This window comes from Anolis sagrei, chromosome 6 (assembly GCF_037176765.1).
Source record: "Anolis sagrei isolate rAnoSag1 chromosome 6, rAnoSag1.mat, whole genome shotgun sequence".
NCBI lineage: Eukaryota > Metazoa > Chordata > Lepidosauria > Squamata > Dactyloidae > Anolis > Anolis sagrei.
Window position 1 is genome coordinate 50359861 of NC_090026.1, and position 27986 is coordinate 50387846.

Below are 27986 nucleotides of genomic sequence, written 5' to 3' on the forward strand. Positions count from 1 at the left end.
ACAAGTCCTGCTTAAAAAAGAAAAAAAAGATGACTTTGGGAGGACTTAATAAATACTTCTTATTTTTAGTTGGCCTCCCGAAAAGCATCTGCAAATTGAAGGAGTAATTCCGGGACACCAACTTTTTAGCTATTCTGAGAAGGTTGCACTGAAAAGAAGCCTAAACATTTATTAACTTCCTCATCCACTTGTTATATAAAGAAGGTAGTAAAGGTCCATGACTAAATCAGACCCTAAGGGATGCAATTTGGCTCCAGCAGTTTACTGCCTATTTTTTCACTCTCTCTCTCTCCTATTGCCAGAGACCCAAAAGATTTCCAGAGGGACTTTTTGTCTTTGTCTTCCTGGAAACAGGCTCTCATATGATCCAGAAAATGTCCCCAAAACTGTCATTAAACTCCATAGGTGTAAAGGGCTATTGCTGAACAGCCAAAACATCTCCCATGGCTGCACAGCACTGCCTGCATTTGCATTGGTTTCTTTGGAATTGAGTTTCTGTCCCCATCTCACCCCACAACATCCATGGAACTCCATGGTTGAGCAATCGTTTTACATGCAAAAGCATTCAGTTTCAATCCTGGTACATCCAGTTACAAAAAGATTTTGCACAGTAGAGATGGCAAATGCCTTCCATGACTGGGTAGCCAATGCCATTTGGAACAGATAACCCTACATAACAACTGCAGCAATAACAGTGTATTGCAGGTTGTGGAGATTGAAAGATATACCCAAAACACAGGATTGGCTATCAAAATTATTAGAAACTAGCCGTCCCCTGCCACGTCTTGCTGTGGCCCACTCTGGTGGTCATGGGGGTTCTGTGTGGGAGGTTTGGCCCAATTCTATCATTGGTGGGGCTCAGAATTATTATTATTATTATTATTATTATTATTATTATTATTAAACTTTATTTGTACCCCGCTAGCATCTCCCGAAGGACTCGATGCAGCTTACAAAGGCCAAGGCCTCAACACAACAACAGCATAACAACAAAATACAATTCAAAGCAAATTAAAAACATAAAGCAATGACAAAACATTACACCGCTACGCAGTAAAAAGCAGGGCCGGGCCAGTTATGGGTACAGATTAAAAAAGTGCTGGGTATGAAAGGTGGCATGATTGGATTTCTGGGCAAGTGCAGTGTGCAGAGAGTCTTAAACTCTAGTAAAGTGCTTCTGGGACAAAGTGCTGGGATTTTCCTATTCCGGAAAGGCACATCGGAATAGCCAAGTCTTCAAGTTCTTCCTAAAGACTGCCAATGTGGGTGCTAGTCTAATGTCTTTGGGGAGGGTGTTCCAAAGTCGGGGGGCAACCACAGAGAAGGCCCTGTCCCTCATCCCCACCAAATGCGCCTGCAACGCAGGCAGGATCGCGAGCAGAGCCTCTCCGGATGAACGAATGCTCTGTGATTGTAGGTGAACTATAAATTCCAGCAACTTTTTTTTGTCGTGTCAGGAGTGACCTGAGAAACTGCAACTACAACTCCCACATGTCAAGATTCTATTTTCCCCAAACTCCACCAGAGTTCACATTTGGGCATATTGAGTATTCGTGTAGAGTTTGGTCCTGATCCATCATTGTTTGAGTCCACAGTGTTCTCTGAATGTAGGTGAACTACAACTCTAAAATCAAAGGACACTGCCCACCAAACCCTTCTGGTATTTTCTGTTGGTCATGGGAGAACTGTGTACCAAGTTTGGTTCAATTCCATCATTGGTGGAGTTCAGAATACTCTTTGATTTTAGGTGAACTATAAATCCCAGCAACTATAACTCCAACTCACAAATGACAAACTCAATGTTTTTGAGTGAAGGACATACATTGGGTTGTTAGGGGTCTTGTGTCTAAATTTGGTGTCAATTTGTCCAATGGTTTTTGAGTTCTGTTAATCCCACAAACGAACATTACCTTTTTATTTATATAGATTAGAAATATAGATAAATTGACTCAATTATTTAAAAGAAGAAATCTAGAAATAATTAAATCAGAAACAGATTGGTAACTGGTAAAAGACTATTTAAGCCAGAAATACACAAGTATATTGATTTAGATACTCAGATTATCCTTTTGGCGGGATTGGGAGGGGGGAAAAAAGAAGAGAAGACTAAAGTAGAAATAAATAAGAAGCAAATGTTATTCATGATAAAGAAGACCGAAAGCTCAAAGATACTTTTAGTATAGTGTGTCGCCCACCCCCACTTCCTTACCTGGTGTTTACCCATTCTGTATACCCTACCCACACAATCCTTCCCCTTCCCAACTCTTAGAATAGGGCTTTTCTTCAACTGTTTGTAGTAACAGTGGTGGAGGGTTAGAGGTGGGAAGGTGAATCTGTGATTGTGTATGTGGTTTTATTGTATTTTTTGTTTTGTTTTTTCTTTTCTTTTCTGATTTTTCTTTTTAATTTTTAATCTGTACATGTAAAAAATTCAATAAACAATTTATTTAAAAAAAGGAATAGATAGAATGATATACAGTATACGGGCAGATTGCTATGTCCATCCAGTATCACCCCTTCCCACCAAAGCTTTTTTCATGCAGCCATATGGGAGAGAAAGAAGTGAACAGAACTGATATAGTCATGCCATGCTTTGTCTTGCCTTGCCTCCACTCTTGGTTTCCCATTCTACCCCCACCTCCCCTCCCACAAATGACTTCTTCAACTCTTGCCCAGAGGAAGCAACAATTGTCACTTCTGAATATGTGCAGAACTTCCTCAACTATCCTCAGCTCCACAGGTCCAAGATCCAAGGGAAAGATCATACCGTACCTTGGGTAGTCTCATCTGGCTATGGTGGTCCACGCTCTTGTTACATCCCGAATAGATTACTGCAATGCACTCTAACATGGGGCTGCCTTTGAAGACTGGTTTCCTATTGCACTGTCCCAAAAGCTTGAATTGTGCCGGGTAGCAAACTGGCAACCAGTGGAGCTGGCGTAACATGCGAGTTGTGTGCTCCCTGTATGCCGCCCCAGTTATTAACCTGGCTGCCTCTCATTGGACTATTTGAAGCTTCCGAGCAGTCTTCAAAGGCAACCCCACGTAAAGTGCGTTGCAGTAGTCTATCCTGGATGTAACAAGAGTGTGGACCACCGTGGCCAAGTCTGACTTCACAAGGTATGGGCGCAGCAAGTTTTAATTGTGTGAAAGCTCCCCTGGCCACCGCTATAACCTGGGATAACAGGCTCAACGATGACTTTCAGAATCCTTCAAACTGCTCAGGGTTTCCAAAAGCTATGGTCTGAAAATGTTCTTTTTCCAAGCTCTGCATAGGATGTTCCTTCCACAAGAGATATTTAAGTACTCAAGTCTCTGCTGCAGAGAGAAATCTATCTGTCCCCCTGAAAACACATCTATCAGAGCCTTTAACACAGGTGACTTATCAAACCTACAACAGTATGGATAAGATGCGAGGACAAGAATCAAGGCCCAAGAAGCCTCAGTGCATGACGAGAGAAAGCAAACAGGCTCCTTCAAGATCTGCCCTTCACTCAGTTACTATCCTCTAACCAACAGTTTAAGGAAAACATATCCTTTTTGCAAATACGGACTTGGGACCTAGTAAGACCAAATGCCTGGAAGTACTGAGGTGGAACTTTGGACATCAATGATGTGCAAGAAGATGCAAAAGAAGATCCCCTGGCCTCTAACATCCAGTAGCACAGTTACAAGCTCATCTGCATTAAAAACACAGATTTGTGAGTGTATATGCAGAAAGCAAGCTAGCCACATTTCTGGGGCACCAAAACTGGTATGCAAGGAGAAGACAACAACACATTGCTTCATTTTTTTTAGACTTTGAAAATTTATAATAGATGAATAGGGATAATTAAACGAAGCACAACAATTAAATGGCAGAATCCTGAATTTTTGATGTATTTATACTCTCCGGACTTCAGTTATGAACTCATTCACATATCCAGCTTGCAGTTATTTGCCATCACCTGTCCTTTTGCCACCTACACAGGACAAACAGGGTCAATCTATTAGCAAGACAATACGTCATAAAACAACAGCAATATCCCATAATTAGTATGAGGAAAATGTAGGTTTCTGGAAGCTCCTACTCCTGACCTGAAAGTCCCTTTATAGTAATTTTCTTTAGAATTGTATCCAAAAATTTAATGCAGATAATTTGAATGTTATTAATTATTGGGTTCAGAAAGAGTAAACTCAATAAAAATCAATGGGATGTGCATTAGTCATGATTCAGGGTGGATCTATATGGTAAAAATTAATGCAGTTTAACACAATTTTAGCTACCGTGGCTCAATGCTATGGCATCGCGGGAGGTGTAGCTTTACACATTTTTTAACCTCCTCTGCCAAAGCATCTGGTTCCTCGCCAAACTACTTCTTCCAGGATTATTTATTTATTTATTTATTTGTGTTCATCTCCATTTCTAAGCTGAAGAGCCGGGGTTGTCCATAGACACCTCCAAGGTCATGGGCCAGCATGACTGTAAGGAGCGCCGTGTACTATACCATTATACTGTAATATTATTAGTAATATTACATGTAATCTATATAAATAAACATGTAATGTTCGTTTGTGGGATTAACATAACTAAAAAACCACTGAGTGAATTGACACCAAATTTGGCCACAAGACACCAACTAACCCAAGGAGTGACCATCACTCAAAAAATTGTGTTTGTCATTTGGGAGTTGTAGTTGCTGGGATTTATAGTTCACCTACAATCAAAGAGCATTCTGAACTCCACCCATGATGGAAGTGATCTAAACGTGGCACACAGGACTCCCATGGCCAACAGAAAATCCCAGAAGGGTTTGGTGGGCATTGACCTTGACTTTGGGAGTTGTAGTTCACCTACATCCAGAGAGCACTGTGGACTCAAACAATGATGGTTCTGGACCAAACTTGGCAGTAAAACTCAATATGCCCAAATATGAACACAGATGGAGTTTGGGGGAAATAGACCTTGACATTTGGGTGTTACAGTTGCTGGGATTTACAGTTAATCTACAATCAAAGAGCATTCTGAACTGCACGAACATAAAGAAATTATATATATTAGAAACCAACACTTTCTCGTTACTTTATTTTCTGGCTCACCAGACTGGGGCACAGCAACGCGTGGCAACGGACAGCTAGTATAAAATATATAATTATAATATCATACTATTAGTAGTAGTAGTATTATATTGCATTACATTATTATATTATAAATATTATATTATATTATTAGCATAGCACAGGAGACAAGGTGGAATTGTCTTCTGGCCCCCTCTCTCTTCACTCTGGCCCAGAGCAGCAGTTGGTGCTGGGGGGAGGGGTCCCCAACTTATGACCCATAGCATTGGGCTATAGCAAATAAACTGATGTCAAACTGAACTAATTCTACAATGTAGATGCATTTTCAGTTAAGTTGTACTGATTTAAATGCATGTATTCTATTTTTATTTATTGTATCAGGAGCAAATCAATGTATTTGAGAAAACACGAAGTTTAAAAACTTGGCATTATACTAAATGCCCTTTGACTAGTAGCTGGCCACTTGGAGTGCCTCTGATGTTGTTATAAGAAGGTTCCTCCATTGTGCATATGGCAGGGCTCAGGTTGCATTGCAGTAGGTGGTCTTCTATGAAGAAAGCCATATCAATACAGTCAAGTAGAATGGCCAGAACTTACCAACTGCAGGTAAGCCCACATAATTGGGAGGCATACAGTTATTGATATATTATTTAAATGCTAGCCCAAGTTTTACATTAATACACAAATGTCCTATTACTATAAACTTCATACAAATACCAATTGGAGTAATGAGAAAAATATAATACACCTTCAGATCTTCCGAAGGTCGTGTGGACAAATACTTCTCTTGAAACAAGGACATAAAAACACCTGGGAACTTTGTTGTATTCCCAAGACTGTTTATCACATTTTTGAATTCACATGGGACAATATTGGATATGTTGAAGTTTGTCCACACGACCTTTGGAAGATCTGACACAATATTTTGAAAAACGTGTATTTTATGTTTGTTTCACTGTTGTAAATTGGCCCTAAGTGTTTGTTGCCCATGCTTGTGTATTATACGAGTTAGTTTGATATTTTTCTCATTACTCCAATTGGTATTTGTACTGAAGTTTATAGTAATAGGACATTTGTGTATTAACATTGCATTTATAGATATCTGTGTAGTGAAAGCCCAAGTTTTACCTCATTGATTCTGACCAGGAGCAAAAATCACGTTGTTCTCCAGATGTTAACTGAACCTAAACTTCTAATAGTCTTTACTTTTCTGCTGGTTGTATCTTAACATATTGGAAGGCTACAGAATTTAAATTCAAATTTGATCTTGTACTATGACTTGCAGCAAACAACAACTTGAACTGAACCACCTCAACTGGGCTCTCCAGGCCAATGGATACTCCACCTCAGACATCAGAAGAGCTGAAAGACCAAGAACAAGCCACGAGAGTAAAGACAAAGATCCATCCAGAGGAAAAGTGTTATTGCCATACATCAAGGGAACCACTGACCGCATAGGGAAGCTGATGAGGAAACACAACATACAAACTATCTACAGGCGCACCAAGAAAATCGAACAGATGCTACGTTCAGCAAATGACAAGAGGGATCCTCTCACTTCTGCAGGAGTCTACCGTGTACCATACAGCTGTGGACAAGTCTACATAGGGACCACTAAACGCAGCATTGCCCAAACACGAATCAAGGAACATGAAAGGCACTGCAGACAACTTCAACCAGAGAAGTCAGCCATAGCAGAGCACCTGATGAACCAACCTGCATATTGTTTGAGAACACAGAAATGCTGGACCACTCTCACAACCACCATGTCAGACTACACAGAGAAGCCATTGAAATCCACAAGCATGTGGACAATTTCAACAGAAAGGAGGAAACCATGAAAATGAACAGAATCTGGCTACCAGTATTAAAAAACTCTAAAATTACAATAGTAAAACAACAGAGAGGAAACAATCAAGATCTAATCACCTCTCAACAAAAGATTGCCCCAGGCACCAACAAGCCACACCAAACAACTGCCAGGCCATCAAATGCTAATCAAGGTGGTCAGATGAAGCATTCACACTAGCTCCAACATACAAGAGTTCTTGCCCCACCTTGGTCATTCCACAGATATATAAACCCATTTTCCTTTTTCCAACAGATCTCACTATTTCTGAGGATGCTTGCCACAGATGCAGGTGAAACGTCAGGAGAGAATGCCTCTAGAACATGGCCCGAAAAAACCTACAACAACCCAGTGATTCCGGCCATGAAAGCCTTCGACAATACATTAAACAACAACTTGTTCGAAACAAAACAGTATTCTTCAATATCCTATTTGGATTTCCTAACTTATTTGCATAGGCCAAAAAGTAATGGCTATTTGTTTTTCAACTTCAAACTTGCCGTCCATTCACTCCTAATTGCTTGCAATGGAAAGTTCAGAAACATTCTCGTGGCGAACAATGCCAGCAAAAGCATACAGACAAATACTATAGTTCTGTTTCTATGAGGAAGAGAAAGGTCATGCTGCTTGGGACAAACCTGACTCAGGGCCTGCAAAGGGGAGAGAGTGTGTTGCTCTGTTAACCAAGGGCAGGGAAATGAATGATCCCAGGCAGGTGGAATGACTAAACACTGGCCAGTGATGTGAGGAGGACTTCTAGAAGGTAGAGATACAATGGGCCAAGTGCCCAAAATGTCCCAATAAACAAGAGCAGGAACCTAAGAGAAGAATGGGTGGAGACGGGAGGCTAAAGGAAAGAAGGAATGTGGAACTAAAGAAAGGAGAGAATTGTGAAGGATGGGAGAGGTGAAGCTTGTTTCAGGACTGAAGACTATGTTCTTTTGGCAGCAACAAGGCGGGCAAGAATTTGGAAGCTAGAACAATGTGAGCCAGAGAGTTGAGAAGGCAGTATGAGGTGGGAAGTGGAGAAAGGAGAGGTAGGAGGCTGAATCCTGCTCTGTGCTTCCCGGCATAATCTTAAACCACAGGTCTCCTGGTGATCAGAATATCTGAAAATGTAAACTACTGAAGATAGCAGGTTCTGTATTTTAAAAACCATTTAGTTCTTGAAAACTTGACTTGAAGATGCAATTTTCACAGCAACCATGTTCACATGCAACAACATCAGAAACCTGTAGAATTCTGATTTAATTTACCAGTTGCCACCACTGCTTTTAATGAGAGTGATTAAACAAACCTCTTGCCTTCTCTTCCTGGCTTGTTTGTTGAGGTACCTTGAACCTGGAAATCTGTTTTGTCTCCCCAGACAAAACAAAATCACAAACCACAGTTTGATCTGGATGTATTTTTTTAGCTTGTTTAGGTAGACAAATCAGATTGCTAGGTTTGAGAGTCACAGTAAATCATGGATGGAAACTCTGTGGTTTGCTCAGATGCTGCCCACAGCAATATGTTTCATCTCATGCACAATATGACAGAAAACTGCCTCGCTATTAGCTCCAAAGGCATCCAACATTTCCTTCAACTGCTCTACTGACCTTCAAGGCTGAGGACAAGAGGCAGGGCCTTCTCAGTGGTGGCCCGTCGCCTGTGGAACACGCTCCCCAGTGAAATTATGTCAGCTCCATCCCTTCTTTCCTTCAGGAAGATCTACAGAGACACTTGCTGGAACACCTCAGCAAGCGAGAGTCCAAAAGTGGCAGGCTCAAACCCAGAACCTCAACCAATGGCTGATACCAAATGAGAGACTCCCCCCTGGGCACACAGAAGACTGGGCGACTTGGAAGGCGCTGAACAGACTGCGCTCTGGCACCACGAGATGCAGAGCCAACCTCAAGAAATGGGGCCACAAGGTGGAATCCATGACATGCGAGTGCGGAGAAGAGCAGACCACAGACCACCTGCTGCAATGCAACCTGAGCCCTGCCACATGCACCATGGAGGACCTTCTTGCAGCAACACCAGAAGCACTCCTAGTGGCCAGATACTGGTCAAAGGACATTTAATCAACTACCCAACTTGCAAATTTTGTGTTTTGTCTGTCTGTCTGTCTGTTTGTTTTGTTCTGTTAGAAATGTAATGCAATTGACTGGTTGCCCTGGCACGACAAATAAATAAATAAATAAATAAATAAATAAATTCAGGAAGAAGCTTAAATCATGGTTCTGGGACCAGGCATTTGGGGAGCAGGATTGATAACGATTGCAAAATTTAGTGAACTGACAATGGACAGGCTCTGACAAAGTCTTTGGATGCTGAATTGGTTTGGATATGGCTATATGGTTGCTAATAATGTTTTTAAATGGATTTTTTAACTTAATGGTTTTATTTAATGTGTAATGCTGTGATATATTGTGTATGTATTCTGTATGTGTTGGCATACACTGGTATTGCTGCCAGTGTAAGCCACCCTGAGTCCCCCTTCGGGGGTTGAGAAGGATGGGGTAGAAATGTTAAATAAATAATAAATAATATGGAGCCCCTGGTGGCGCAGTGGGCAAAAGCGCTGAGCTGCTGAGCTTGTTGACCGAAAGGTTGCAGGTTCAAATCCGGGGAGCAGCATGAGCTTCTGCTGTCAGCCCCAGCTTCTGCCAACCTAGCAGTTCGAAAACATGCAAATGTGAGTAGAGCAATAGGTATCGCTCCGATGGGAAGGTAAGGGCGCTCCATAGTCATGCCGGCCACATGACCTTGGAGGTATCTATGGACAACGACGGTTCTTCAGCTTAGAAATGAAGATGAGCCCCACACTCCAGAGTCAGACACGACTGGACTTCATGTCAGGGGAAAACCTTTGCCTTTACCTAACCTAATAAATAATAATGTTGAAAATCTTTCATCCACACTGTCTCTATGATGTATCCCTGTTCACAGAAAGTTTTACAAAACACTGCCTTACAATGTTGTGAGAAACACAACCTACAATCAATCTACAGGCCCACTAAAAAAAAAAATCAACAAATGCTACATTCAGCAAAGGATAAGAGGGATCCTCTAATCCAGTGGTTCTCAACCTGGGGTCCCCAGATGTTTTTGGCCTTCAACTCCCAGAAATCCTAACAGCTGGTAAACTGGCTGGGATTTCTGGGAGTTGTAGGCCAAAACACCTGGGAACTCCAGGTTGAGAACCACTGCTCTAATCACTGCCGGAGACTACTGTTTAGCATGCAGCTGTGAACAAGTCCACATAGGGACTGCCAAACACAAATAAAAAAACATGAAAGGCACTGCAAACTAACTCAACCAGAGAAGTCAGTTATAGGTACTTGATGAACCAACCTGGACACAGATCATTATTTGAGAACACGGAAATGCTGGACCACTCTGATAACCATCATCTCAGACTACACAAAGAAGCCATTGAATTACATAAGCATGTGGACAATTTCAACAGAAAGGAGGAAACCATGAACATGAACAAAATCTGGCTACCAGTATTAAAAAGAACTCTACAATTATAACATAAATAAAAAACAACACTCAAACACAGGGGAACTCCAGACAAGAAACAATCAGGGACAGCTAATCACCTCTCAACAAAGGATTCCCCCAGGCAGTAACAAGCCACATCTAAAAACTATCAGGCCTTTACTTTACTTACTTAGGCGATCCCTCATTGGACGAGTAAGATGGTCTTCCATGATGGGTTTCCTTGTGGATTCGTAGGTGGCTGTGGAGCCCTATTCTTGACCCGCATCTTCTCCCACAGTGAAGGCATTGGTTTCCAGGTGGAAGGTGGTCCCGGTCGGGGTTGGCTTGACGCGCCTTCCTCCTGGCACGTTTCTCTCTTTTACCCTCCACTCGTGCCTCATCGAATTCTGCAGCACTGCTGGTCACAGCTGACCTCCAGCTGGAGCGCTCAAGGGCCAGGGCTTCCCAGTTCTCAGTGTCTATGCCAGAGTTTTTAAGGTTGGCTTTGAGGCCATCTTTAAATCTCTTTTCCTGTCCACCAACGTTCCGTTTTCCATTCTTAAGTTCAGAGTAGAGCAACTGCTTTGGGAGATGGTAGTCAGGCATCCGGACAACATGGCCAACCCAGCGGGGTTGATGGCAGAGGATCATCGCTTCAATGCTGGTGTTCTTTGCTTCTTCCAGCACACTGACATTTGTCTGCTTGTCTTCCCAAGAGATTTGCAGGATTTTCCGGAGGCAGCGCTGATGGAATCGCTCCAGGAGTTGCATGTGACATCTGTAGACAGTCCACGTTTCGCAGGCATATAGCAGGGTTGGGAGGGCAATAGCTTTATAGACAAGCACCTTGATATCCCTACGGATGTCACGGTCCTCAAACACTCTCTGCTTCATTCGGGAAAATGCTGCACTCGCAGAGCTCAGGCAGTGTTGTATTTCGGTGTGGATGTTGACTTTTGTGGAGAGGTGGCTGCCAAGGTAGCGGAAATGGTCAACATTTTCTAATGTTACACCATTAAGCTGTATCTCTGGCATTGGAGAGGGGATGGCTGGTGACTGCTGGAACAGTACTTTGGTTTTCTCAATGTTCAGTGACAGGCCAAGCTTTGTGTATGCTTCTGTGAAGGTGTTTAGAGTGGCTTGTAGATCTTCTTCTGAATGCACGCAGATGACCATCAAATGCTAACCAAGGTGGCCAATTGAAACATTCCCACCTAGGCCAACAGACAAGCCATTGAATTACACAAGCATGTGGACAATTTCAACAGAAGGGACGAAACCATGAAAATGAACAAAATCCGGTTACCAGTATTAAAAGCCACCATAATCAAGGCAGTAAATAAAGAACACCACTCAGAAACGGGAGAACTCCAGACAGCAAACAATCAAATGCCAGTTAACGCTTTCCAAACAAAGGATGCCTCCAGGCACAAGAGCCAAGATATCTCAACGCTAATACCCTCACTGATTTGATCTTGCAACTGCAAAGGCTACTCAGTGCTCATCAAGTTTGCTAACTGCAACATTCACACGCTTCAAACAGACAAGGGTTCTTTCTCCCATCCTGGACATTTCACAGATATCTATATCTATATCTATATGTCTCCCACTTGCCTCACTAGCAACAGAACCTCTTACGATGCCAGTCACAGAGCAGGCAAAACATCAGGAGAGAATGCTACTGGAACATGCCTATACACCCCCCCCCCCAAATGCGCAGCAACCCAACATTGCTTTAATTATTTTTATTTTAATGTCAGTTTTCAATTATTTTAAGAGAACTGCCACCATTTCAATAAGGATCACAGAATAACACACATCTCCCCAGCATTAAAGGAGATGAGAATCTGCCTGCTTTATACACCTTTACAACACATGACTGGTAGTGCTGTGCCAAGCAAGTCACATTGAACTCTGTTGAATGTAATCCCTATGGCAAACAGAGCCAACAGGAAGGTAGCTGCCAACCAGTATGTCCTCCCTTTCCCTCCATAGGAACTTGATGCAGCGGTAAAGCATGAGTAGGTGCCATATCTTCAGTATACTCATCTGTGCCGATTCACAGACAAGAATTTGCCAATATACTTTGTTATATACACTCATCCTGTTGGAACTACAGAAAACAACAATGTAACCTGCTGCAGAAGAAGAGGAAGAAAAGGAGGAGGAGGAGGAGGAGGAAGAGGAAGAAGAGGAAGAGGAAGAAGAGGAAGAAGAAGAGGAGGAGGAGGAAGAGGAAAAAGAAGAAGAGGAGGAGGAGGAAGAAGAGGAGGAGGAGGAGAAGGAGGTGGCGGTGGTGGAGAGTCTCTACTTCTGCCAAAATTCATCGCTGGAATGTGTGTGCAAATGTTTTCCAGCCTTGGAGAACAGTGTAACAACAGTGTAACAATGTAGGTGTGCTTCTGAACACAGGGAAAGTATAATCTATTTCCATGCACTGGTGGGATTTCAGAGTACATATTGAAGGATCATGATTTCCAGTTAGGCTCCTATAACTCTGCACCGAATGCCCAAATATGAAGAATAGAGAAAGTTTGCTGGTATCAACAGAATGCAACTACTCTGGGGCTCCTTCTACACTGGCATATAAAATCCAGATTATCTGCTTTGAACTGGATTATATGGCAGTGTAGACTCATATATATAATCCAGCTCAAAGCAGACGATGTGGATTGTTTGATTTGATAATCTGGATTATATGGCAGCGTAGAAGGGACCTGAGGCTCTTTGTGATTTCCATTATATTCCTATTTAAGCTCTTCTATTATCACGGGGGGTCTGTGCCCTCCACCACTGGAGAAATTACACTGTTTAGCCAGGATTGCACCACCTGACATCCGTTGGGAAGTAGCAACCAATAGCGAAAGGATCAAAGCAGTGACATCTCCAGCCCATCCCCTGTTTGGGTATCAGCCAGCACGCCAACGACTTAAATCAAGAAATAGTTTTCTAAGTTCTACAGAGACACTCGCTGGAACTCCTCAGCAAGCGAGAGTCCAAAAGTGGCAGGCTCAAATCCAGAACCTCAATCAATGGCTGATACCAAATAAGAGACTCCCCCCTGGGCACACAGAAAACTGGGCGACTTGGAAGGCGCTGAACAGACACCACTCTGGCACCACGAGATGCAGAGCCAACCTTAAGAAATGGGGCTACAAAGTGGAATCCACGACACACGAGTGTGGAGAAGAGCAAACCACAGACCACCTGCTGCAATGCAACCTGAGCCCAGGGGCGGCTCATCCATTATGCAAAGTAAGCAGTTGCGGTACACTTTTTTTTGCCAGGGGCACAGAGGCGCCTCTGTAAATACCCCTCAACTGCTACTTGAGGAGCACCCCCTCGGCTCACAACAGCCCTAGCAGTCTGGAGGGAACCTCGGCTTCCTTGCCTCACTGCCGGGCAATCCTGTTCCCGAAGGGGCCGGCCCCTTGAGCCTCGCCTAGCCCCTCTCGTTCCTGCTCCATATCAATGATTGGTTGGGGGGGGGGGGAATACTGTTTGCTTACCTTTGAAAATTACCTAGGGCCGCCTCTGCCTGAGCCTTGCCACATGCACAATAGAGGACCTTCTTGCAGCAACACAGAGGCACTCCAAGTGGCCAGCTACTGGTCATTGTGTTTTGTTTGTTTGTCTGTTTTTTAATGCAATACAACTGGTTTGGTTCGCTCCTGACACAATAAATAAATAGCTCTTCTATGTATCATATGATTTAGCAGCTCTAGTAGGAAGAATCTGGGTGTATAGTAGTTACACTACTAGATTGAAACTGTTGAAATCCAGGTTCATTTGCACACTAAACAATGGAACTCATTGGTGACTTGGGACTACCTCACAAAACTGTTGTGAGGATACTGTGAGGAGCAGAGCTATGAACACAATCTTGAGCTCACTGGCGGAAGGGCAGGATATAAATAAAAGCAATAAATTATAAATCAGGATCCTCCCCTTTCAGGTGTATGCTGTCACAGGGCAATTTACAGGAAGGTTTGTGCATTCTTTGCTTTCCTTCCCACATGCAGCCAAATAGATACATTCACTACTTGTTCCGAGAGTGTACTGTGTAGAACAGTTCTTGCTGAAGCTCCCTTTTTTTTGCAACTAGAACTTCCAGAATCCCACAAAGGGAGGCTGGGAACGGTGATCTCCTTCGGTTTCACACCAGCAACTCATTCAACCTGGTCTGAGCCATTCAAAACGTCTTATTTGGGACTCAAAGAGGCAGATCTCAGTTGTCTCTCAAGGAGATCCTCCTCCACACACACAAAATTCTCTAAAAACCCTGCCAAAGAACAACCTGTCAAATTGGCACTGTCGTTTTTCAAGTCAGGAGGGGAAAATTGCTTTGTTATTGATGTTTCCTGGACTGTCTGATGCGTGGATGCATCTTACTCTACTTCCAAACACAACAATTACAGTGTAGCCATCTTCCCCTACCTTTCCAAATGGAACATAATGATTTGAACAAAGCCGTCTTCTGTCTGTGTCGTTCTGTGAACCCGTTCAAAGAGGTAAAAAAACGGAAAAGAACCCGAAGAACCCCGACCCAAAGAACAACGGCTGTGTAGAAGGAGCCTCGTAAACTTTTGGAGTTTATGGACTTCAGAAGTCCATAAACAAACTTCCACAGGCCAAATTGTCTCAAGAAGACAAAGGAGTGAAGGCAACATTTTTTTTATTGTGTCAGAAGTGACTTGAGAAACTGCAAGTCGCTTCTGTTGTGAGATAATTGGCCATCTCAGGGGATGCCCAGATGTGTTACCATCTTGTGGGAGGCTTCTCTAATGTCCTTGCATGGGAAGCTGGAGCTGAGAGACAGGAGCTCACCCCGTCCTGCAGATTTGAACCGCTGACCTTCATAGAATCATAGAGTTAGAAGAGACCTCATGGGCCATCCAGTCCAACCCCCTGCCAAGAAGCAGGAACATTGCATTCAAAGCACCCAGGGGCAGCTCAACTCATTACGCAAAGTAAGCATTCGTGGTAGAGTTGATTTTGCCCAGGGGTGCTCTTGAGGCGCTCTTGGGGGAAAATAGACCTCGACATATGCAAGTTGTAGTTACTGGGATGTATAGTTCACCTACAATCAAAGAGCATTCTGAACTCCACCAATGATGGAATTGAACCAAATATGGCACACAGAACTCCCACGACGAACAGAAAATATACATCAGTGATTGGTGGGGGGGGGGGGGGAATACTGTTTGCTTACCGTTAAAAATTACCTAGGGCCGCCTCTGAAAGCACCCCTGACAGATGGCCAGCTAGCCTCTGTTTAAAAACCTCCAAAGAAGGAGCCTCCACCACAGTCCAGGGCAGAGAGTTCCACTGCTGAACGGCTCTCACAGTCAGGAAGTTCTTCCTAATGTTCAAATAGAATCTCCTTTCTAGTAGTTTGAAGCCATTGTTCCACGTCCTAGTCTCCAGGGAAGCAGAAAACAAGCTTGCTCCCTCCTCCCTGTGACTTCCTCTCACATATTTATACATGGCTATCATGTCTCCTCTCAGCCTTCTCTTCTTCATGCCCAGCTCCTTAAGCCACTCCTCATAGGGCTTGTTCTCCAGACTCTTGATCATTTTAGTCGCCCTCCTCTGGACACATTCAGGTCAGCAGTTCAGTCGGCACATGGGTTCAACTCATTGTGCCACTGCGGCTCGTTAAGCAAACAATGACAAATGATAATGAGTTGTGAAACCCTGTTTGATGTTGGTGCTGTACCAACTAAGTCTGTATTTGCCGAGGGTCCAAAAGTGTCTTAAATTATCATCGATTTCTCTAGACAGCTAAAAAGCTTGCACCCGGGACTTTGATGCACCTCACCAAGCTTGATAAAGTACACATTTGGGACAACACTTCCATCATATTGGCTGGGGAAGTCAGTGAGTTGCAGTCGCAAACCCTAACTTTCTCAAGCTCTGCTTTCTATGGAACTTCGGTGTCACAAAAACATTCCCTCATCTGGTTAAATACTCCTAGTCCTCTTTCCATCCTTTGCCGGGTATGTGCCTCCCTTTTCAGGGAATCATTATATTAGCCAATACACACGTTGACGCTTCAAATATTAGCCCTGTTTCCGATAATATTCGACTTTCTGATTCCATAAATGGAGCCAGTTTCCCACTATCAGCTCTAGTTTTTGAGAGACGGAACATATGCTTGCCTATAGAAAACCATGATAACGATATCCAAGAAACTAATGCTGATGTGGTCTATCCAATGCAATTGCTGGAATCAGTGACCCAAAGGACTCTATTTATTTATTTACTTATTTACTTCATTTCTGCCCCACCTTTCTTGACCTCGAAGGAGACTCAAGGCAACTTGTAAATCCAGCAAAAATTCAATGTCACACAGGTAAATAATACAACACCTCTCATTAAAATATAAACAATCTAAATATATAAATAATATGTGGTCTATCCAAGGCAATTGTCGGAATCAGTGATCCAAAGGACTCTATTTGTTTATTTATTTACTTCATGTCTGCCCTACCTTTCTTGACCCCGAAGGGGACTCTCAAGGCGGTTTATAAATCCAGCAAAAATTCAATGCCACACAGGTAAACAATCAAACACATCTCATTAAAATATAAACAATCTAAATATATAAACAATTAAAACACATACCAACCAATCAAACAGATTAAAAACTCTAGGAAGAGAACCAAACAAGACAAGACACCAATAGATAGATAGATAGGTTGGGCTGTATCCAACTCCTTCCCCTCCACAAAAAAAGCTAAACAGTAACACATCTAGAAAAAAGGTGCAATTTTATCTCGGAATCTGATCCCAGATTTTCTGCTTATCCCAGATTATCCGGCAGTGTGGACTCATCTAACTAATCTAAGCAGATATTGTGGGATTTTCTGCCTTGATATTCTGGGTTATATGGCTTTGTGGGAGGGCCCTGGGATGGCTCTAAGTATGACATTGGAATTGTTTCCTAACCTGGCACCTGCCCTGAGGTCTTTCAACATGAGTGACCTCCATCGTTATTTACCATTATGTTATTTTGTACTGTTTATTTTACTTAATTGGTTTATTTATTTTATTGTGGTGTTATTTTGTTGTTTATATTTTATGCTGCTGTAATGTATCACTCGGCTTGGCCTCATGTAAGCCGCCCCGTCCCCTTTGAAGAGATGGTGGTGGGGTATAAATAAAGATTATTATTATTATTATTATTATTATTATTATTATTATCTTTCATAGAATCATAGAGTTCGGAAGGGCCATCCAGTCCAAACCCATTGGCCATGTAGAACCACACCTCTGGCCCCTTCCACACAGTTGTAGAAAATCCACATTGAACTGGATTATATGGCAGTGTGGACTCAGATAATCCAGTCAAAGCAGATTACCTGCCTTGACATTCTCCTGAGCTGTGTGGAAGGGCCCTTTGACAGATCATAGAATCCTAGAATTGGAAGAGAAATTGCTGCATGATTTTATGGGTGTCTATTAAACAACAAGTTGTTTACTTTAAGTTCAGTTCAGGCAATGCTGCATTAGAGTGAGAAGCTAAGCCTGAGTTCTCTTGTTCCTGGTTCAAGTCAAGCTTTGAGTTTGGATTAAACATATGCTGGAGGTTTTCTATGTTCCTGTTGATGTATTCCTGTTCAAGTTTTACTAATTATACTTTCTGTGATTCCTGGCTGTTCCTGGACATGGGCCATTCAGTCCAAACTCCCTACCATGCAGGAAAAGCATAATCAACACAAATGGCCATTCAGCCTCTGCTTAAACATCCAGAATTATAGAATCATAGAATCTCATGGGCCATCCAGTCCAACCCCTGCCATGAAGCAGGAAAATTGCATTCAAAACACCCCTGACTGATGGCCATCCAGCCTCTGCTTACAAGCCTCTGGAGAAGAAGACTCCACCACTGCCAAACAGTTCTTTCTAACTTTGAGGTGGAATTGTGTTTTCATGTAGTTTGAACCCATTGCCCCTTGTCCTGGTCTCCAGAGCTGCGGAAAACAAAGCTAGCCCACCTTTTCAATGGGATATCCCTTCAAATAAGTATTCCAGGTGAGAGCTAACCAAAGCAGAATAAAAAAGCACAATTACTTCCCTTGATCTAGACCAGGCATGGGCGAACTTGGGCCCTCCTTTCAGGTGTTTTGGACTCCAACTCCCAGCATTCCTAACAGCCTCAGGCCCTTTCCTTGTCCCTCTCAGCCACTTAAGCACCTGAAAGGAGGGCCCAAGTTGGTCCATGCATGAGCTATCTCGACTTACTAATTTGCATATAGTTTCTGATTGGCCAGGCTCAACATTCTAACATTATTAAGCAGCTGAGGGGGAAAAGGAAGGGGCCTGAGGCTGTTGGGAATGCTGGGAGTTGGAGTCCAAAACACTGGAGGGCCCAAGTTGACCCGTGGCTATACCGAGCTCCACTCCTCCTGATCAGAGAGGCTCTCAGGGCTTCTCCCTCACCTGCAGAGGCTGAGGGGAAAAGGAAGGGGCCTGAGGCTGTTAGGAATGCTGGGAGTTGGAGTCCAAATTACTGGAGGGCCCAAGTTGACCCGTGGCTATACCAAGCTCCACTCCTCCAGATCTGAGGTGCTCTCATGGCTTCTCACTCATGTGCAGAGGCTGGGGGGGGGGGGGGAAGGAAGGGGCCTGAAGCTGTTAGGAATGCTGGGAGTTGGAGTCCAAAACATTGGAGGGCCCAAGTTGGCCCATGGCTATACCTAGCACCACTCCTCACTCACCTGCAGAGGCTGAGGGGGAAAAGGAAGGGACCTGAGGCTGTTGGGAATGCTGGGAGTTGGAGTCCAAAACACCTGAAAGGAGGGCCCAAGGTGGCCCATGCATGAGCTATCTTGACTTACTAATTTGCATATGATTTCTGATTGGCCAGCCTGAACACTCTAATTCTTAAGCGGCTGTGGGGGAAAAGGAAGGGGGATGAGGCTGTTAGGAATGATGGGAGTTAGAGTCCAAAACACCTGGAGGAAGGCCCAAGTTGGCCCATGCATGAGTTATCTCAACCTACTAATTTGCATATGGTTTCTGATTGGCCACTCTCAACATTCTAACATTCTTAAACCGCTGAGGGGGAAAAGGAAGGGACCTGAGGCTGTTAGGAATGCTGGGAGTTGGAGTCCAAAACACTTGAAAGGAGAGCCCAAGTTTGCCCCTGCATGAGCTATCTCGACCTACTAATTTGCATATGTTTTCTGATTGGCCCATCTCAACATTCTTAAGTGGTTGAGAAGGGAAAGGAAGGAGCGAGCCTAAGGCTATTAGGAATGATGGGAGTTGGAGTCCAAAACACTTGAAAGGAGAGCCCAAGTTTGCCCCTGCATGAGCTATCTCGACCTATTAATTTGCATATGGATTCTGATTGGCCAGTCTCAACATTCTAACATTCTTAAGCAGCTGAGGGAGGAAAGGAAGGGGGTCCAAAACACCTGAAAGGCTCAAGTTGGCCCATGCATGAGCTATCTCGACCTACTAATTTGCATGTGGTTTCTTATTGGCCAGTCTGAACATTCTAACATTGTTAAGCGGCTGGAGGGGGAAAGGAAGGGGGCTTTGGAGGAAGGCCTAAGTTGCCCCATGCCATTCCTCCCGCTCAGGGGGGCTCTGGGGGCTTCTCACCCACCTGCAGCTCACACCAGGCCACTTCCACGGTGGTCTCAGTGTCGAGCCCCTTGTAGACGGTCTTGAAGGAGCCCCGTCCGATCTCGATGTCGAACTTGAGGAAGCGCCCGTCGGGGGACGTGGCCACGGCGCGGGTCTCGGCCTCCTCGGTCTCCTCTTCTTCCTCCCGCTTCGGGGGGCGGCTCTCCGGCAGCAGGAGCGGCAGCAGCGGGGGAAGGCTCTCCTCTCTCGGGGAAGGGCTGCCGTCGAAGCCCCGCAGGCTGATCTTGTAAGCCGAGGGCCGCCGCGCCCGGAGGAACGCCGCCGCCTTCGCCTTGGCCGCCTCCTCCTCGTCGTGGTCCATCTCCGAGGCGACTTGGGCCGGGAGCGAGCCCGGATCGGGGACTCGCAGCATGAGCATCGGACGCGGGATGTGTCAGCCTTCTGGGGCTCGTCTCCTCGGCCAGGAGAGACTCCTCGGCCCGCCCCCGTCTCCGCCCCGAAGGGAGAGAGAGAGAGAGAGAGAGAGAGAGAGAGGGAGGGAGTCAGGGTCCGCCCCCCGGCTCCAAAACGCGCCAAGGCCTCCCACGGAACGCCCCCTCCTCTCCTCGTAGTAACACAGAACACTCCAACTACTAACACTACTCTAGCTAAGACAGCCACTCTGTTGGGAAACATACCTGACACTACTCAATCAATAGTAGACACACAACTGCTGGGACTGCTCACACTCCGGTTGGAGCTACACTGCCATATAATCCAGGTAATCAAACCAGATAAACCATATTATCTGTTTAGAACTGGATTATATGAGTCTACACAAACATATAATCCGGATAATCAAAAATAAACCAGATTACCTGTTTAGAAGTGGATTATATGAGTCTACACTGCCATATAATAAAATCCAGATTATCTGTTTAGAAGTGGATTATATGTCTACACAAACATATAATCCGGATAATAAAAAAATTCCAGATTATATGTTTAGAACTGGATTATATGAGTCTACACAAACATATAATCCGGATAATAAAAAAAATCCAGATTATATGTTTAGAACTGGATTATATGAGTCTACGCTGCTATATAATCCAGATAACAAAAATAATCCAGATTATGTTTAGAAGTGAATTACACTGTCATATAATCCAGATAATCAAAGATAATCCAGATTATCTTTTTAGGACTGGATTATATGAGTCTACACTATCATATAATCCAGATAATAAAAATAATCCAGATTATCTGTTTAGAACTGGATTATATGAGTCTACACTGCTATGTATTCCAGATAATCAAAGATATTCCAAATTATCAATTTAGAACTGGATTATATGAGTCTACACTATCATATAATCCAGATAATAAAAATAATCCAGATTATCTGTTTAGAACTGGATTATATGAGTCTACACTGCTATGTAATCCAGATAATCAAAGATATTCCAAGTTATCAATTTAGAACTGGATTATATGAGTCTACACTTTCATGAAACCCGGATAATAAAAATAATTAAGATTATTTAGAACCCGATTATATGAGTCTACACTGTCATGAAACCCGGATAATAAAAATAATTCAGATTATTTAGAACCGGATTATATGAGTCCACACTGTCATAAAACCAGGATAATCAAAAATAATTCAGATTATTTAGAACCGGATTATATGAGTCTACACTGTCATATAATCCGGATAATCAAAAATAATTCAGATTATTTATAACTGGATTCTATGACTCTACACTGTCATAAAACCCGGATAATCAAAAATAATTCAAGATTATTTAGAACCAGATTATATGAGTCTACACTGTCATAAAATCCGGTTAATCAAAAATAATTCAGATTATTTAGAACCGGATTATATGAGTCTACACTGTCATAAAACCCGGATAATCAAAAATAATCCAAGATTATTTAGAACCGGATTATATGAGTCTACACTGTCATAAAACCTGGATAATAAAAAATAATCCAGATTATTTAGAACTGGATTATATGAGTCTACTCTGCCATATAATCCAGATAATCAAAGATAATCCAGGTTATCTGTTTGGAACTGGATTATATGAGTCTACACTGCAATATAAAACAGACAACCAACGATAATTGATTGGAACTAGATTATATGAGTCTACACTGCCGTATAATTAAAAATCCAGATTATCTGTTTAGAACTGGATTATATGAGTCTACACTGCCATATAATCCAGATAATCAAAGATAATCCAGATTATCTTTTTAGAACTGGATTGTACACTGTCATATAATCCAGAAAATCAAAAAATAATCCAGGTTATTTGTTTAAAACCGGATTTTTTACAAGCCATATAATCCAGATAATAAAAATAATCCAGGTTATCTGTTTACACTGCCATATAATCCAGATAATCAAATATATTCCATGTTATCAGTTTAGAACTGGATTATATGAGTCTACATTGCTGTATAATCCAATCAAAGATAATCCAGGTTATCTGCTTAGAACTTGATTATCTGATTACACAGCCATATGACCCAGATAATAAAAATAATCCAGATTATCTGTTTAGAACTGGATTATATGAGTCTACACTGCAATATAAAACAGACAATCAAAGATAATCCAGGGTATCTGTTTGGAACTAGATTATATGAGTCTACACTGCCATATAATAAAAAAAAATCCAGATTATCTGTTTAGAACTGTATTATATGAGTCTACACTGTCCCCCTAGGGGTGAGAAAAGCGGTATATAAATGCTGTAAATAAATGTAAATAAATAAATATAATCCAGATAATTAAAAAAAATCCAGGTTATTTGTTTACAACTGGAATTTATGAGTCTACACTGCTATATAATCCAGATAATCAAAGATATTCCATGTTATCAGTTTAGAACTGGATTATATGAGTCTACACTGCTATATAATCCAGACAATCAAAAATAATCCAGGTTATCTGTTTAGGACTGGATTATATGAGTCTACACAGCCATTTAATCCAGATAATAAAAATAATCCAGATTATCTGTTTAGAACTGGATTATATGAGTCTACACAGCCATATAATCCAGACAATCAAAGATAATCCAGGTTATCTGTTTATTTTAATAATCTTTCCACAACTGTGTGAAAGGTGCCTGGATTATATGAGTCCACACTGCCATGTAATCCATTTTCAACACAGTTAAAAACAAAGCAATATATGTATATACATTAAAAGAAGAAGAAGGGGGGGGGGGGGGAGAGAGAGAAAAAACAAAGAACAAATAAACAAACAAACAAAATCTACGTTGAACTGGATTACGTGGCAGTGTGGACCCAGATAGTCCAGTTCAAAGCAGGTATTGTGCATTTTCTGCCTTAATATTCTGAATTATAGGGTAGTGTAGAAGGGCCCCTGAAAAATCCAGATTATCTGATTTGAGCTGGATTATATGGCAATGTAGACTCATATAATCCAGTTCTAAACAGATAATCTGGATTATTTTTGATTATCTTGATCATATGGCTGTGTAGAGTCATATAATCCAGTTCTAAACAGATAATCTGGATTATTTTGATTATCTTCATCATATGGCTGTGTAGACTCATATAATCCAGTTCTAAACAGATAATCTGGATTATTTTTGATTATCTTAATCATATGGCTGTGTAGACTCATATAATCCAGTTCTAAACAGATAACTTGGATTATCTTTGATTATCTGGATCATATGGCTGTGTAGACTCATATAATCCAGTTCTAAACAGTCAAAAATTTTCTACTTGAAAGATGCAACTGTCTTTCAGGCTGCATAGGTCAACAGCAAGCTAGACTATTAATGGGCGGGAGCTCACTCCGACCTGGGCTGGCTTCGAACTCATGACCTCTCAGTCAGTAGTGATTTAATACAGCTGACTACTAACTAGCTGCGCCACAGCCTGGCTTACAATTCCGGCAAAAATTCAATGCCTGTAAAAACCTGTACTAACAATAAAAAATAAACAGTTAAAATGATTAACATTAAGCAATAAAACATACATAAGTAAGTATACAAATTTTTAGAAGCATATAAAGTGCACAGTTCTGCCTTTCTGACCCCAGGGGGGACTCAAGGTGGTTTACAACACATTAATAGAAAAAATTCAATGCCAAATTAATAACTAAACTCAAACACTATAAATTAAAATCATTAAAAATAAGACAAAAACATCATTAAAACATTAAAACAAAGCATTAAAAACATCCTAGATAAATATTAAAATGATCAAAACATCGTACACTGTAGACATTCTGATGATTGTCATCGCACATATTTCCTCATTATTCTTTGCACTGCATTACTTTACTAACCAAAGGCTTGGTCCCATAACCACATCTTTTCTTTTCTTTCTAAAGGGCAGATGGGAGGGTGCTGAGCTAATCTCACTGGGGAGAGAGTTCTAGAGCTGAGGAGCCACCACTTAGAAGGCTCTGTCTCTTGTCCCCACCAACTTCACTTGCGACAGAAGCGGGACCGGGAGCAGAGCCTCCCTAGAAGGTCTTAATCTCTGTGATGGTTCATAGTAAGAGATACGTTCGTACAGGTAAGCGGGGCCAGAACATTAGACTCAAGTAAATACTGATACTGTCAGAGTTGCAGGGGCACTGATAGAGGATATTTATTTTTATTTATTTCAGATATTTGTACCCCGCCCTTCTCAGAGTGGCTTCCAGCCTGCAACAATTCGATGCCTCCAATGTACACATAATAAATACATAATAAAATCCATTTTATTATGTATTTAAATACATTAAATACATTTAAAACATTAAATCACATTAATTAATTAAAATCTGCCCCCTTCCTCCTGACCTTCTGGAAGAAAGTTAAATTTCAAGTGTTTGCAGAATAGACCGATTTACTGGTGAAGATAAGACTATTTGACCACAATGGACTGATTTGAATGACAATTTTAACCTGGCAAACTGTTTTTAATGTATATTTATAACTGTTTTAATGTATATGGTTGTATTTTATGCTGTTTCATATTGTGTCAGCACTGAATGGTTGCCTGTTGGAAGCTGCCCTGAGCCCTTCTTCAGAGTTGGAAAAGGGTGGGGTATAAATGTTTTAAATGAATAAATATATACTATTTATTTATTTATTTATTTATTTATTTACATAATGTATTTGTATACCGCCTTTCTCAGCCTGTCGGCGACTCAAGGCGGTTTACAGCAAATCAGTACACATAATATTATGATACAATTTAAAACATTAAAACAAAATAAAACCACAACAGAAGCAATAAAAAAACAACTTCATTAGCGTCTCCTTATTAAAAAACATTGTCCAATTGTCCATTGTCAGGGGTCCTCAAACTTTTTAAACAGAGGGCCAGGTCACAGTCCCTCAAACTTTTGGAGGGCCGGATTATAATTTGAAAAAAAAAACATAAATGAATTCCTATGAACACTGCACATATCTTATTTGTAGTGCAAAAAACACTTTAAAACAACACAATAATTATAATGAAGAACAATTTAAACAAATATACTCTTATTAGTATTTCAATGGGAAATGTGGGCCTGCTTTTGGCTGGTGAGATAAGATTGTTGTTGTTGTTGTTGTTGTTGTTGTTGTGTGCTTTCAACTCGTTTCAGACTTAGCTTGACCCTGAGCAAGGGCCAGGTAAATCCGGCCCTCGGGTCTTAGTTTGAGGACCCCTGGTCTAGTCATTCGGTTTCCTATGTCAGTTACTCTGCATTTGTAAATGCTTGCTCAAACAACCATGTTTTAACTTTTCTCCGAAATGTTAAGAGGAAGGGAGCCAATCTGATATTCCATAGCTGAGGGGCCACCACTGAGAAGGCGCTCTCTCTCTCGTCCCTGCCAACCATACTTGTGATGAAGGTGGGAACAAGAGCAGGGCCTCCCTGGACGATCTTAAGGTCCTAGATGGTTCATAAGGGGAGATACATTCGGACAGGTAGATTGGGCCAGAACGGTTTAGGACTTTGTAGGCTAAAGCCAGCACTTTGAATTGTGCCCAGTAGCAGACTGGCAGCCAGTGGAGCTGGTGCAACAGAGGAGGTGTATGCTCCCAGAGTGCCGCTCCTGTTAACAATCTGGCTGCCTTCTGCTGGATCATTTGAAGCTTCCAGGCAGTCTTCAAAGGCAGCCCCACGTAGAGTGCGTTGCAGTAGTCTATACGGGATGTAACCAGAGTGTGGACTACCGTGGCCAAGTCAGACTTCCCAAGCTACGGGCGCAGCTGGCACACAAGTTTTAACTATATCCCAGAATATCAAGACAGAAAATCCCACATTATTTGAGTATGGACTCAGATAATCCGGTTCAAAGTATATATTGTGGGATTTTCTGCCTTGATATTTTGTGTGGAAGGGCCATGAGATATTCATTGAAAAACTATAGCAAAATGTGCTGCAGGCTGTCCTCCTAAAACAAGTTTTTTGCATTTTAGTAGAACTTTTCCCTATTTTATGATAGAAGCAAATAGAAAATGACATTTACAACCCAGGAACAAAAATCGTGTTACATAGTGTTATTATATTTATTATGGTTTTTGTAAGTTCTAAGCGGGACAAAAGCTCAGGTTTCTGAGACATGAGAGAGGATAGGAAAAAGACAGGGGTGGGAAGTTTTTCAATTCCCCAGTCCTGTGTATCGTTGCCAACGTGAATGACGCCAACAGGAGCCAACAGTGTGTGCTTATGATCGTCATTGCGATAATAGCGTGTGTTGTGTGTCGGGTTTTACAGCGCCTTGTTTGGGAGACTGTAAAGTAATAGGAGTGTGTTTGTGTGTCTTCCTTGCAGTGCCTGGCACACACTCTCGCAATCTCTCTCACTGTCTGGTGAGAATTCATAATTTGTGGGCAATAAGGCTATGAAAGGGCTCCTTCTGAGGAAAGTTATGGATTTTTCCCCCCTGAGGGGAGTGAATGAAACACATAAATAGAGTATATATGAGGGTTGAATGAAAAGTAATGCCTCCACCTTCGTTACTTGGGTTTGGATGGGAATATTTTAATAAATCAAATGCAGAAATAATCCTTAGAATGTGTTCTTTAATTGCCACTATTCACTTTTCCGTCATGGAAGAAGTCGGCACTTTGTTTCCGCAACCAGCGTCTCACAGTTCATAGAATCATAAGAGTATGAAGAGACCTCATGGGCCATCCAGTCCAACCCCATTCTGCCAAGAAGCAAGAAAATTGCATTCAAAGCACCCCCGACATATGGTCATCCAGCCTCTGTTTAAAAACTTCCAAAGAAGGAGCCTCCACCACACCCCAGGGCAGAGAGTTCCACTGCTGAACGGCTCTCACAGTCAGGAAGTTCTTCCTAATATTCAGATGGAATCTCCTCTCTTGTAGTTTGAAGACATTGTTCCGCGTCCTAGATTCCAAGGAAGCAGAAAACAAGCTTGCTCCTTCCTCCCTGTGGCTTCCTCTCACATATTTATATCATGTCTATCATGTCTCCTCTCAGCCTTCTCTTCTTCAGGCTAAACATGTCCAGGTCTTTAAGCCGCTCCTCACAGGGCTTGTTCTCCAGACCCTTTATCATTTTAGTCGCTCTCCTCTGGATACATTCCAGCTTGTCGATATCTCTCTTCAGTTGTGGTGCCCAGAATTGGACACCTTATTCCAGGTGTGGTCTAACCAAGGCAGATTAGAGGGGTAGCATGACTTCCCTGGATCTAGACACTATACTCCTTGGGGAGATGGTGGTGGGGTATAAATAAAGAATTATTATTATTATTATTATTATTATTATTACTCCTATTGATGCAGGCCAAAATCCCATTGGCTTTTTTTGCCACCGCATCACATTATTGGCTCATGTTTAACTTATTTTCCACAAGGACCCCAAGTTCTCTCAATGTCTTCATCAGAAGCATAATGACGTCCCTGCAGATCTTCTTTCATTATAAGGAACAGATGGAAGTCAGACGGTGCTAAATCTGGACTGTATGGAGGATGTCGTACAGTGGTGAGACCCAGTCTCTGAAGTTTCAAGTCTGTGCGCTTT

At 42.2% G+C, this 27986-nt stretch overlaps 1 protein-coding gene across 1 annotated transcript in view; it reads right to left on the reverse strand.

The window, feature by feature from the left end:
* WNK4 (WNK lysine deficient protein kinase 4) overlaps positions 1-20468 on the reverse strand; it is a 112877-nt gene extending 92409 nt beyond the window's left edge. Inside the window, exon 1 of the mRNA XM_060781278.2 lies at positions 19998-20468. Coding sequence (XP_060637261.2) covers positions 19998-20396 — 399 coding nt within the window. The 5' untranslated portion in view covers positions 20397-20468. The remainder of the gene's footprint in view (positions 1-19997) is intronic.
* Between the last annotated feature and the right edge of the window lie 7518 nt (positions 20469-27986).